Below are 13,510 nucleotides of genomic sequence, written 5' to 3'. Positions count from 1 at the left end.
CAAAAAAGCATCGCAAGTTGAGTCAAGTTTTACTTAACACATCAACCCCCCCCTCACCCCAGTCACAATCATTTTAAAAGAAAAAAAACAGAGAAGGGAAATCTCCGTTGCACATGATTAAGAACAGAACGCACACTAAGCTATAGCTATATCTTCAAAACAATACAAGGCTGTGGTTTATTCTGTTTATGCATCATAAAAACGGTCCGCTGTCTTGTATATACACATATGTATATAATGTTACATTCCAACACTGTAAAAAGTCCTCCTCCCCCCCACCCCCCCAGCCCCAGCTGAGTCTCTCTCACTCCCCGAACTGTGGGAGGGGGGTCTCCTGCTGTCTGTGAAGTTCATTCTCTTTCAACAGCTTCAGGTTCTCGGCTCTCAACCTGTCCAGTTCCAGCTCCAGGTCTCTTACCCTAGTGTCCTCAGCCGAGTCCCCCCCATACTTTTTGCTCTCCATCCTCAGCCGGTTGTTCTCATCCTCCATCCGGGAGAGGCATTTTTCCAGCTCCAGGTACTCCTTGATCAGCTCCTGCTTGCTCATGTTCTGCAGGCTCTCCACATGGTACCGCTCATAGGTCTCGGAGAAGTCCCGCTGCAGGAACTCGCTGCCATCCCCACCCATGCCATCACTGCCACCGTCCTCATCGGCGCCCTCCTCCATGAAGTCCTCCTCGCTGGTGTCTGACTTGGTGGCCACCCGCCGTGGGTAAAACTCAGTCTTGAGGTCAGGCTCCTCCTGGTCATGGTCCTCCATGAGGAACTGTGTGGTGTTGTAGGGTGCCACAGGCTGCCCCTTGGCGAACATCTCAGCACGGAGGCGTGAGGCCCGCAGGCTCTGCTTCTCGTCAAACTTGCGCTTCTCCTCCCAGCTCAACTTGGAGTAAGGCTTCCAGTGCCGCTTCTTCTTGGATGGCCGCCGGCGGTGCTTCTTCTTGCCCAGCTGGCGCTGCTGCGGCCAGGCCTCCTGCCCACCTCCCACAGCAGCTCGGCAGCGCTGCCCGCCACAGCCCCGCTGGCATGGCTGGGGGTGGCTCTCCCCGCCCTCTGCCTCGGCAGTGCCACCCTCCAGGCAGGGCGAGTCCTGGCCCGCCTCGGTCGGCGGGGCAGGGGCCTGCTCGGCCCCCGGACACACCCCCTGCTCCTGCTCCTCCTCCTCCTCTTGCTGCACTTCTCTCGGTTGCCACCTACTGTCCTCGTCCTGGCGCAGCCCCGCGGCGGCGGGGGCCGGCTCCGCCAAGTGCTCCTCTCCGCCCGCGCCACCTGCACACTTGGACGGAGAAGTTTCGCAGCGCTCCGGGCCGAGGTCGGGCTCGGGCTCAGCCATGGCCGGGCTGGGCTCCTCCAGTTCGCTGCTGCCGCCGCCGGGAGGGCTCAGGGGCAGGCACTCGCCTCTTCTCGGCTCCTCGCAACAGCGGCCCCAGGCCCGCACATCGGGGAGAGATGGGGCGCGGGGGAGCTCCGCCTGGGGCCGGATCAGTCCGTCCGTCCGGGCCGGGCCGCCGACACGCTCCAGCCGCCAAGGGGTTAAACCGTCCACTCCAGGCCCCAAGGGGTTAAAAGTGTCCGGAACCACGAAGGGGTTAATTCCGCCAAGTCCCGCCCCGAGCAGGGCAGCTGCAGCGCCTCTAAGCTGCCCAGCGCCTGTGCCGAGCCGTGCAGAGACCTGACGCGCTCATCACACCCTCCGGCTTTTGCGCCCGGCCCCTCCCTTCCCAGCTCGAGCTCAGCTGCCCGCTCCCAGCACCGCCAGCTCTCAACTGCTGCTCCCAGCCCTCTGCCTCGCCTTATATAGAGGCACTAGGCTCCGCCCCGCGCCGCGCAGGCGCATTTGCCGCTCGCCGCCCCGGGGCATGCTGGGATGCGTGGTCTCTCGTCCCGATCGATTCCTTAGCTTGCGCCGGCTGGAACGACTACGGCTCCCAGAAGCGCGGCGGAGCCTCCCCTGCGGCCAATCAGCAAGCGCTGTGGGCGGAGCCACGCACCAGGCACCACCTATTGGTCTTCGCTGTGATTAGCCCTTGATTGGCTAGAGCGCCCGTCGTTCATGCGCGGCTAAGCCAATGAGAGAGGAGGTGGAACTTGGATCAGTCCATGTGTTTCAGGGGCTTCAGCCCGTTGTGGGCGCCAAACAACGCCAAGCGGCCTTCAACTGCATCCTGAAGGGCAGGTGCGGGTAGGCGCACGCTGCCCCTCGCCCCGGCTGGACGCCGCGCCCCGGCCTCAACCCCCCTCCCCACGGCAATAATTGGTATGATCCAAAAATAGTCCCGTAGGCCCCGTGTCCCGAGTGGAGGCTTGCGCCGAGTGCGCGAGGCCGGTCCCGAAATCACGGAGTTACGTTGGCGGGGTGGCCGCGTGGACCGGCACAGAGAAGCAGCTTAAAGCGACATTCGGGCGGGAGGCCCTGGAGGGCGGAAGGATATCGGAGTAGATCGAGTGCTTGGCACTGCGTACCTCATCGGGCCTTGATCGGTGCGGACGAAGATGTAAACAAACCACGGGGAGAAACAAGTTCCGTGTTAAAGGGACAGTACACTTCTCCCCCCTTTCCTCCTTCCCCTGTAGCATTGGGCAGCGGCCGGGCCCGAGGTACCGAGATGCGCCAGGACGGACGCCGAGAGTGGGCAAACCCCAGAGCCCGGAGCCCTGTGTTTGACAGTTGCCCCCACCCCTTGCTTTACACCCGCCCCCCGAGCCCCTGTCAAGCCTTCCCCTCTCAGAGCCTCTGTTTTCCCAACTGTGAAATAGGGCTAAAAGCAAAGATGTGTGACTCCAAGTGGCCCCTATTTTGAGCCTGGTCCTGGCAGTGCCCGGTGGGAGCAAACAAGCCAAGTTCCAGTGGGTAAATGTCCTGCCAGAGTGGGGGTGGGAGACGCATTAACAGAGGCTGCCTAGTGGTTGCCCCTGCCCCTGGGCTGGCCCCAAATCATTGCTCATAACACCATGGAAACCTGATTCAGGTAACCCTTCCCAACCCCCAGCTCGTGTCCCAAACCAGCTCTGATGCTTGCACCCCAGGCCCAACTCTCTCTATGTTGGCCCTGAGAGCAAGGGGCCGTCTGGAAAGGTGTTCCAGCAGGGCCGCAGGATTTTTTATAGATATAATTTGTATCCGAGGCCAAATTACCCAAAACTAATTCCAAATCCAAAAGCCCAGAACCGTAAGAGGCCCTACCAATGGCAAATGTGCTCTGTGCACACCTGGGGCTTCAGATGTTTCCAAATCCATTGGCAGGCGTCCTGCTTGCAGGCTGAAAGCCAGAGGCTTGGGGTTCGGATGCCCCCGAGTTTTGCTTCCTCTCAGCCATAAGGCCGCAGGAGCAAGCAAGGGAGGAGACCCCCATCTCCATAAACTGGGCTTAAAGCAGCTGCACCTCGGCGGATACTGAACCACGTCAGAAGAGCAGTTCTCCCACGATGCGGTTCAGGAAAGCTGCCTTCTTGGACACAGATACATGGTGTTTCCCCTGCCAGGTTAAAAAGCCATTACACAGGACTACAAGGGGTGAGCCATTGTGCAGGGTCTGGCAAATAAGATGTGACTCAGACTAGCTAGGGCCTGTTCCTGGGCCCAGGCTCAGTGCTTGTTGGTATTCAGTGTCTGCAGGGCTGGAATCCAAGCACCACACTGAATATGACCCCCCCCCCCAACCCCAGAAACCAGGGCTACTTCTCAAACCCTACCTGTTCTTTCCCTCACTGCGACCCATTTCCTAGGCCCCAGCATTGGACCGGGGCTCCATCTTCAATTACTCTGGCATATCTGCCCTCCTCCTCCTCTACCCCACCCCCCAAAAGAGGGTTGGCACTGGGGCTGTTACTTTATCCTGTCTGAAGGCTAAAAAAACAACAAAAAAATTACCTCTCACTGGATGACAGGGTGAGCAGGGAGAGATAAACGCCTCTCGTTCATGTACTGCAATTGGAATTATTTTATAATCTGCAAAACTCAGCAAATTTGGGACTGCCTTGTGGAAAATGCAGCCTCTAGCTAGGTCCACGTGTCTTTCAGGGGACACGTACTTGGTAACATAGAAATGCCTTTGAACAGAACAAGTTGGATCTACAGCATTTCTGACATGGATCTCACTGGCAAGGTCACCCTTCTAATTGGCACATGTGAAGGCCCATATTTGCTCTGCTAGGTAGTTAGTGGGGCTGGTGGTCAGAAGACAAGACTCGGCATCCAGAGGCCTAAGGTCTAGTCCTGAATAGCACTATCTTACTGTTGGAGCTTGTGAAAGTGATATTCCTTCTCTGTGCCCCAGGTTCCTCATCTGTAATATAAGGACAAAGATATTTGCCTACCTCATGGGGGCAAATTAGTTTCCTATGCCAGCTTTCAAAGCATTTAAAGATTTATTAACAAAACCTGCACTCTCAGGTATAATATACATATATAACACGTACATACTCCAGATGTATAACATACAGTACACTGGGGTGTAGGTTGTAGCCGTGTTAGTATAAGGACATAGGCAGACAAGGTTCCTTGGGTGAATCTGATGTCTTTTATTAGACCAACTTAAATAGTTGGAAAAATCTTTTTTTAGCAAGCTTTCAGGTTTAAAAACCCTTCATCAGGCTGAAGAAGCCTCTGCAGTTGGTGTGTGCTCTTCCTGGATGGAATGAACAGTCTAACATAGTACAGTGTATTCACTATATAGTATAATTAATTATTTTACCTGTATTGCCTGTTAGACTATTGAAGATGAAAAAACCTGAAAAACCCCCAAATTCTCTCATATTCTTTCCTTTCCCTGTCACTTGATTCCTCATCCTGTAGATGCTTAAGCATGTAGAACGATGTTAAAATGTGGTTGTTTTTCAATTGCATGGGGGGTGGAAGATTTCATATTCTGTAAAAGTTTGTTTAAAATAAGTCAAAAGTCCAATTTCAGGTGACTGGATCATTTTTGAACTCCCCCAAGTATTTATGATGGAAGAAGTTATCATCACAGAATTTTATTGGTTGAGGAAACTGAGGCACGGATGCACTAGGTGAGTTGCCCAGGGTTACAAGGTAATTTTAATGACACAGTGTGAAACAAGCCCTCAAGGCCCTGCCCCCACTGCCCCCCCCCAAGCCTCACCTGCTTTGTGTGTACTACTGTGCTAGTTGCACAAACCTTTTTTCTACACATCATTGGAAAAAGACTTAAGGAAAACAGAGCAAAGTCAGTGCTGGTAAAATGGCCTTCCCCAGCCTCTGTCCTAAAGCTGCATCTTCAACTGACAGCTCTGATGGGGAAAATCTCGTTTCTCACTTCAGTTAACAATTGATCTGAAGGGAAAACTCCAGTATGGCATAAAAAAAGACTCTGGTTATTGCATCTAATTACTGCAGAGCGTCAGCTGCTGAAATGCTTTCTTGCAGTGTCTTAAACACAACCAGGGTACTTCACACTCAAACCGGAAGCTGCCATCTCCTTAGTCTAAAGGTGGAAGTTAAAGTAACGGAAATGCAGCTCAACATCTAGCTGTGGGGGGTTAGTGCAAGGTATATTTCGCCCCCATACATTTTTTTTGAAGAGTGGTTATAACCACAGCAATGATTCATCAAGAAGGGTAACAGTATGGCAGCTTCCACCGTGATGGCCCAAACCTGCTGTGGCCTCCAAAATGTTTGTACACAAAACAGGATACTATGACTGCATGCGCAAAAGGGTGCACAGGAGGTAATCCCCAGCTCCAAGCAGCCAGGCCTGGTGGCTGTGGCCTGTTTATGTGGTGCCAGTCTCCATAGTGTTTGAGCACCTCACAGGATGTGAAGCAAGGCAGTGCTAGTATCCCTTCTGTGCAGACAGGGCACTGGGGCCGTGGGTGATTCGGTGAGTTGCCGAAGGGCACAGTGGGAATCGGTGTCAGAGCAAGCAACAGATCCCAGATTTCCTATGCCAGTACCAAAACACTGAGCCATCCTCCGGCCAGCTGCTCCTCCCACAGCTGGGCAGTGCTTTGTCTGTAGGACCACCCTGTGTACAGCAATCACTGTGGGCCTCTCCACCTCCTCAGAGCCTGCCTCCCTACTCCGGTAGCCCAAATGACAACTCTTTGGCATTCAAACCATTCCACAGGCATGTGGAGGAGCCAGGATTGGTTCCTTCTTAGCTCCGTATACATCCCAGGCAAGTCAAAAGACAGACTGTGACTGGTGTCCAGGCCCTCCAGAGTTCACACTTGCATGCAACATTGCGGTATAGGTATCCAGTCTAGAGGAGAAAGGGCCAAAGCTTCTCTCTCCCAGCAGGCACAACTCACAGGCCCCACAGCCTAGATACTACTAGGAGTGGGGAGTAGGTGGGAGGGAAACACCTCCATGGCCCTTTCAGGACTGACCTCTGCAGCTCCAGTCCTGGTTCTGGGGAATGGCTCATGAGGGACCACACTGAGACCCACAAAAGCCGAGTACCTCTACTTTCTTAGCTCAAATGCAATTTGAACCAGTAAATCTGTAGCCCATCACCACCTTCTTGAGTCCTGGCACCTCTTTATAAGTCGAAGAAGGACTGGGCTGGTTCTAGCCCAGGGGTGGGCAAAATGAGGCCTGCCAGGCCATTCTGTCTGGCCTGCGGAGTCCCCCAAAATTTATAAAATTAATATTTATCTGCCCCTGACTGCCTGTCATGCGGGCCTCGATGGCTTGCCAAAACTTGGTAAGCGACCCTCCATCCAAAATAATTGCCTGCCCCTGTTCTAGCCTCAGACAGCCTGAAATTCCTAGGCTGCAGTTCTGGCCCCATTGATACTGAGGGGGAAACTCCCTTTGATTGCACCCCTAGCTTGACTCTTTTCTGTAAGGACAGGCTCCTAAGAAATCCTTTAACTCTCTGCAGCCTTCCTGGGAGTCAGTGGCAGCCCTGGCATTTCCCAGAAATGCTCTCAGGCTCTGGGAGGAAACCCAGTGCCACTCCACTTCCAGAATCCAGAGGCTCCGAAATATTAATGGGTGGTGAAAAACAAACTGGATTGAGTCTCTTCTGGTTGGCTGGCCAGCCCTGCCTCCCTGGCACACCCTATTGACAAAGTCAAAGTCCCACCTCTTCTGGAAAGGCTCCTTCTGAAGCAAAGCAGCAGGTCAAACACTGTGGGTGAAAGGCACCGACTGGATTCAGAGTTGCTCTCCTGCCCTGTTCTGCCATGGGGCAGGTTCGAGTCCTTGGGAAATGTGTCCAGCAAAGCAAGGCCACAGGAGCATGCCACACCCAGACTTGAAGATGACCAGAGACTGAGGCCAAGAGAATTTTTTTTTAAATAAATTTGTATCTGAGGCCAAATTAACCAAAACTATTTACAAATCCAAGAGCCCAGAACCATAAGTGGCCCTACTCTCGGCAAACATCCTCCACGTGCACCCAGGGCTTCAGATGTTTCCAAATCCTTTGGCGGGCATCCTAGTTGCAGGCCCAAGCCCAGAGGCTTGGGGTTCAGATGTCCCTGAGTTTTGCTTGCCCTCAGCTATAAGGCCGCAGGAGCAACCAAGGGAGGAGACTCCCATTTCCATAAACTGGGTTTAAAGCCACTGCGCCTTGGCAGGTACTGAACCACGCCGGAAGAGCAGTTCTCCCAGGGTACGGTTCAGGAAAACTGCCTTCTTGGACACAGATACATGATATTTCCCCTGCCAGGTTAAGAAGCCACTATGCTTGTCCTGAGCCTTCAAAAGGCGGATAAGCAAGGCCAAGAGATACTCTGGGCTGCCTAGACCCAGAAGCAAAAAGTCAGGGCAGTATGGATGTGGAAGCAGAGTTTGCAAAGGCCACAGCCTGCGGTTTGAGGAGAATAAGGAAGTGAATGTCACCACTGGGGTGGTGAGGTGCCTGAGGCACTGAGGGGGGCTGGGATTTGGGAAGATGGCCAGCACACTTTTGGGGGATATATTTTTGGAACAAGTATGTCCCTTTCCATCAAAAATGCTGTCTGAAGGCTGCATGGTCCTGCCCCACTCTGTAGCTCTGGTAAACAGGACACAATATTTTGTGAAAGAAATTGAGACTACACTAAAATTCAAAATTTTTGATGAAATTAGTTGAGGAGGGCCATTCAGGGGAAATTTCAACTCCTCTTCAAAGAAGGAGCCAGGACACCCTTTTGTTTCCATTTCAATACTCACTCACTGCCAGACCCTGGACAAGGCCATGCCCTGACCTGCATCTTCAATTCCATACCAAAGGAAAGATTGCAATGACTATGGTGCTTGGGGCTGTTCAAGCTGTGAGCACAAAGAATTATTACTGTTGGCTTCCATACATTATTTATTATTAATTTATGATTATTGCACATCAGAATTATTCAACAGAGGCTAAAAGCCAGGGACTGCCATAATATACAATACCAGTTATTTTCATAAGAAACAGATTTAGCACAATGCATGTTCATAGAAGCCCACAATAAATACAGGGAAAAAAATGCATGATTGAATGGCACTGATCCCACAGCTTTAGAGTAGCTCCTCTCGCTCCAGCCTGTAGCTGTTGACTGGAGTATAACATAAACCTGTCCTCTCAGGAGTGGAAGGTGGAAGCTAAAACTAAAGAGAGAGAAAGCAGGAAGGGAATAAATACATTTAGGTTCTGGTGTTATTGCTGGGATTTATCAGGGCTGAGCCTCCTGTAGGAACCGAGACCTATTGTAGGCATAAACTGTGCTATTTGCTTCTGCTTTCAGTCCTGTGAAGTAGCAGCACTACTCATCATGCAGAAAGCTGAGCACCTGCGGATGTCCTCACAGCACTGTGGCCTAAAGCCACAAGACACCAGAGGTCTGGCTGTCTGAAGATCTGAGGGTTGATTTCAGTAGAAATCAACCCAAACTGTGGGTGCTCATTGCCTCTCCAAAACAAGCTTCTGTTACTCATGTGCTTGGGAATCTCTTCTATACTACCTGCCTGGAATCCTGTAGCTGTCCAAAGGGCTCAGCACAGTCCTGGGTGGAAGCGATCACAGGATTGTGGCCTTACGAAAGAATGGATCCATGTCCTGTGCTTGGATAGTTTGAACTTTTCTCTGTCTCATGCAGCTTGAGTTAGGAAATAAATATACTCCGTTTCATTTTCTCTTTGAGTCAGTTCCCCTGTTTCTAGCTCAGGCTCTGGTAGGGAGCTGCTGACCTCTGGGTCCAGCTGCAGGGAGGGAGATCTCTCCCCACCTTTTCTTGGAAATGAGATGTGCTTGTGGGAATCAAACCCTTTGTGAAAGCATGCCCATTGAATGAGGTTCTGAGGCTAAAACCAGGACATGAAGTCAGCCCACAGCAGTCCTCTGATGAGATGGACAGGGATGCCCTGGCACTATACCTTCAAGGGCCACATTTCTCCAAACAGCTCTGTTCTCATTTTGCCCCAGAAAAGAGGCAGCTGACAGTCAGACATGCCTCCCTACTATCCCCACCCCAGTCTAGCATCAGGAAAGGAACCAAGTGCTCATATTAAATTAGAAAATCATCTCATTCCTTTGTGCCCCAAGAAGGTCCGAGAGGAATTTTACATAGAATAATCTACGGTGCAGACTCTACAGGATCTATCTCTTGGTCGTAGTTGAAGATGGCTTCTTGTGACTTCGTTGTGGCACCTTTCCCTGGGTCCTGTTCAGGGGTTATCAAAAGATACACACACAGAGAGGATGGAAGAGGAAGCCTTGGTATCTCTTCTGGGAACAGGGGAGCATCATCATCTCCCTAACAGAGATGAAGTGGGGAGCAGAGCAGGGTCACACAACAAATCCAGGATGTGGACCCCCTTCTTGTGACATCAAGGTCTACAGTTTTTGCCAATATTTGAATGTCAAGCCTTGCTACATTTGGGCTTTTGTACCACGTGCTTTTGCAAACAGCCGTTTCAGAGATTTTAGACTCTAAAGCTCGGAAGGACAGTTCTATCGTCTGCTCTGACCTTCCCCACCACAGGATGCCCGTGTCACCCCTTTTCCCTGTACTGAGCCTGGGAATTTGCCTGCGACCAACACATCTGTTCCAGAAAGGCAGCTGGGTCGGACTGCAAGACATGAAGACCTGTCTCCTTGGGACTGTGTTTCTAGAGGTTAAACACCTTCTCTGGAAAATCCGTGCCTACGTTCTGATTTGAATTTGTCTGGCAAAAGCTTCCAGCTATGGGTTCCTGCTCTGCCTCATCCTGCTAGAGCAAGGAGTCCTACTGTGCCTGGCATTCCTTCCCTGTGATGGTTCCTATAGTGTCATCAAATCACCTCCACAACCTTCCTTCTGATAAGCTAAATAAATAGAGCTTTCCAGGCTTCTCACTTTTAAGACGCCTTCTCCAACTCTTAAATAAATGCTGTGGCTTTTTTCTGCCACTTTAGTTTCTCCACATCATTTTAGAAACAGAACTGGATGCCACATCCCAGTATCAGTCTCGTAAGTGCTGTAAGAGGTGAACATAGAAGCCCAGAGCTGGAAGGGGCCTCCTGCACCATTGAATCCAGTACCCTGTGTTTGCAGGCAACTGTTAACCTCCCCAAATCGCCATTTTGAACCCTCATATACAGCTACCAGGCCTCACAGAAAGACAAAAATCCCTTCCCTGTTCAACTCAGTACTCTGTTCAGGCAGCTAAGAGTCACATTAGCTCCTGGAGCTGCAATGTTGCACTGGGAACTCAAGTTGCTTGCTTGCCTTCTTCGGAGCTGGATCCTTTCTGGAGTTACAGCTGCCAGGGTGCACTTCTGCCCTAGTCTGTAGGTCTGGCCTGTGTCCCATACAGCTTTGCACCTGCTTGTGTTGCATAGGTACATTCTGTTTGAGGGAGCTGGGTACTGGTGTGAGTTGTAACACCCCGGTTGCCTGATGCCTTCTCCCCAGGCAGGATGAAAGGAAATCCAAATGGCAGGGAAAATGGGTTGCCCGGAGCTCCTAGCCTAGGAAGAAATGGAGAACCCAGGAGTGGGAAGGGAAAATGAGGGGTGTGTCAGGGCCCTGCACTGAGTGGATAGAACTGTAAGGAGCCCCAGACTTAGAGAAAGATGGAGGTGGCTAGCTGGAACTTGTGTGCAAACAGCCCCCAGTATGGCCAGCAAGCCTGGCTTGCAGAGGGGATCAGAGTTCCCTGGGCCTGTGAGAACCTCAGCTTTCACTCTTTAACAAGGGTCCAGCTCTCACCATTGTGGAAAAGAGCTGGAAAACACAACCCAAGAGTTACCCCAGATGGCAAAGAACCAGAACCTACTGGGCAAGTGCTTTTGGCACGAGTTTTAACCCTGCTGGGGTTGGCTGGGCTCTAAAAGATCTGGAGTGAAATCCAATCCGAGCCTTGCCATGGACTTGCCTGGGCCAGGATTGTACACCAGGAGTTGAGGGAACCAAGCCCTGCAAGGCAGTAGCTGTCCCTGTGGGTAGACAGTGTCTGAGCCTGCCCGGCATGCCCAGGAATCTTCTTCAGGGCTTGACAAGGATCAGAAGATGCCCAGGCATCTTCTTTGAGGTTTGACAAGGGATTCTTCATTGGGAGGGTGAAGGAGACCTCAACGCTGCTTAGCCCACAGGTAGATGTGGGCCCTGCCTGTGGCTGAGGTAGCACTGGGCAGAGGCTGGGTGGGCTGCCCTCCTGTTTGCAAGCTGAAGCCTGAGATAGTACAGTCTGAGTCAGGCACACAGCCCTGTGCGCCTTTCCTATTGGCTTTCTGCAGGCGACTCCCTGCTCAAGTGCTTACAGTGTTCTTCAGGCAACAAGGCTGTCCACTGGCAGCCTTTGAAAGGGGGAACAGGGTTGGCTGTGGGAGGTGTATTAGCCTGTCCATGGCAAGAAGGGGAGACCCAGGCCCCATACAGCTGGAGCAGGATTGCTCTTCCATAGGCCATAATAGAATAGTGAGGGGTTGTGTACCCCAGACATACCTTAGTCATAGCTTTTTTTCCCCCCTTTTCTCAGCAGAATTGCCTTTAGGAGGCACATCTAGCGTCTTACCTATGCATCTTGAGATGCCACTACCACAACGGTGCCACAGCTCCGCTTGATTCCGCCTGCAAATCTTGTGAGATGTTCTCATATATATGCGCATATATATGCAAATCTCGTGAGCGTTTGTGTATATATGTGAATGATGCACATCTCGAGGGGCATTTTCCAGTCCAGGCTCTAATAAAAAATTGCGTAAGTGCGAGACACACGTAAGTCGGAATTGCGTAAATCGGGGGTCTACTGTATATATAGATATAGATATATAGATATATTTGTCCAAAAAATAAATAAAATGTTTCTGAGTGAACTCCAGTCCTACTACCAAGAAGCAGAGGGAGAAGACAGAGAAGATGCAGTCAACTCCACCTGGAAAAGTGACACTTGGCACAGCCTGTTCAAAGACCCCCCAGGAGGGGAAGTAGACAGGAAGAAGGAAGGGGACAACAACACAACTGGACCCAGAGACAGTGAGGAAGACAGCAACAGGATCAGCAGCAGTGGAAGTGATAGTGACAGTAACAGCAACAAGGACAGGGAATGAACTGAAAATGTAAACCCCCAAGCAAGGCTTGGACTAAGGAATTACGATTGGGTTAGGGAAGGGCAGTGGGTAGGTGGGTGGGGAGCAGGTGCATTAATTGTAACGGGTGCGCAGCTTTTTTAATATAGTTTAAGGCCATGATGGAAAGTTTATGATAAAAGATGTGTATGTGTATGCCTATATCTATATTTCCCACCCCCCCAAAAAAGGAAGGTAGTATGGTGCACAGTGACAATGAAGAGGACATTGAGACAAATGGATCAGAAGACAGCAATGAGGACAGTAGCAGCAGCAGCAGCAGCAGGTCCTCCAGTAAAACCAACTGAATGAGCTGAGTTTTAAACCCTATATTCAGGGACAGGACTAAGAGATGGGTTTGAGAGAGATGATGCCTTGCAGATGGATGTGCAGGAGCTCCATTCCATGGGTGTGTATATTTAAACAGGTGTGTGGGTTCCTCGGGGGGGTTAAGGAGGTAATGAACAGTGACTAGAAGAGGAAGGGAGAGAGAGAGAGAGAGAGAGAGAGAGAGAGAGAGAGCGAGAGAGAGAGAGAGAGAGAGAGAGTGTGTGTGTGTGTGTGTTCTCCCTAGCTTGCTCCTGCGGCCATGTGGCTGAGGGCAAGTGAAACGGGGGCTTCTGAACCCCAAGTCTGCTAAAGGATTTAGAAGTATCTGAAGCACCAGGCTGGGGTGGAGGGTACTTGCTGGGAGCAGGGCCACATATGGTTCTTGAATGACTCAAACAAATTTGGATCTGAACTGGCTTAAGGCACAAAACAATTTTTCTTTAAAAAAAAAAAGGTGGTATGATTCAGGTTCTTGCTTCTTGGCCTTTTGGCTCAGATCAAGTGTCTCAGCCTCTTCTGTGCTAAGATCAAGTGGGGACATCCAAATCCCAAAAACTCTGGGCTTGGGCCTGCACATAGGATACCTGCCAATGGATTTGGGGGTAGCTGAAGTCCCAGGGTGAGCTTAGTGGGACCTAGGCAAACAACCTCATGGGCCCCTTGCATGTGTGCATATATATATATATATATATATATATATATAT

The 13,510-nt window shown here is 51.3% G+C and overlaps 1 protein-coding gene across 1 annotated transcript; it reads right to left on the bottom strand.

The window, feature by feature from the left end:
• Positions 1 to 14: 14 nt before the first annotated feature.
• Positions 15 to 1,773, bottom strand: LOC109302058 (protein HEXIM1-like). Its single transcript, XM_019523540.1, has one exon. It carries the CDS (start codon positions 1,328 to 1,330, stop codon positions 305 to 307), a length of 1,026 nt encoding a protein of 341 aa, XP_019379085.1. The 5' UTR covers positions 1,331 to 1,773; the 3' UTR covers positions 15 to 304.
• Positions 1,774 to 13,510: the final 11,737 nt, after the last annotated feature.

This window comes from Gavialis gangeticus, unplaced genomic scaffold (assembly GCF_001723915.1).
Source record: "Gavialis gangeticus isolate Ggan-Ray unplaced genomic scaffold, GavGan_comp1, whole genome shotgun sequence".
Taxonomy (NCBI): Eukaryota; Metazoa; Chordata; order Crocodylia; family Gavialidae; genus Gavialis; species Gavialis gangeticus.
This window is presented reverse-complemented; position numbering and strand designations above follow the sequence as displayed.

What these genes read in the sequence shown, in the direction of transcription:
- LOC109302058 (XM_019523540.1), bottom strand. Translation starts at nt 1,330, where the DNA reads ATGGCTGAGCCCGAGCCCGACCTCGGCCCGGAGCGCTGCGAAACTTCT.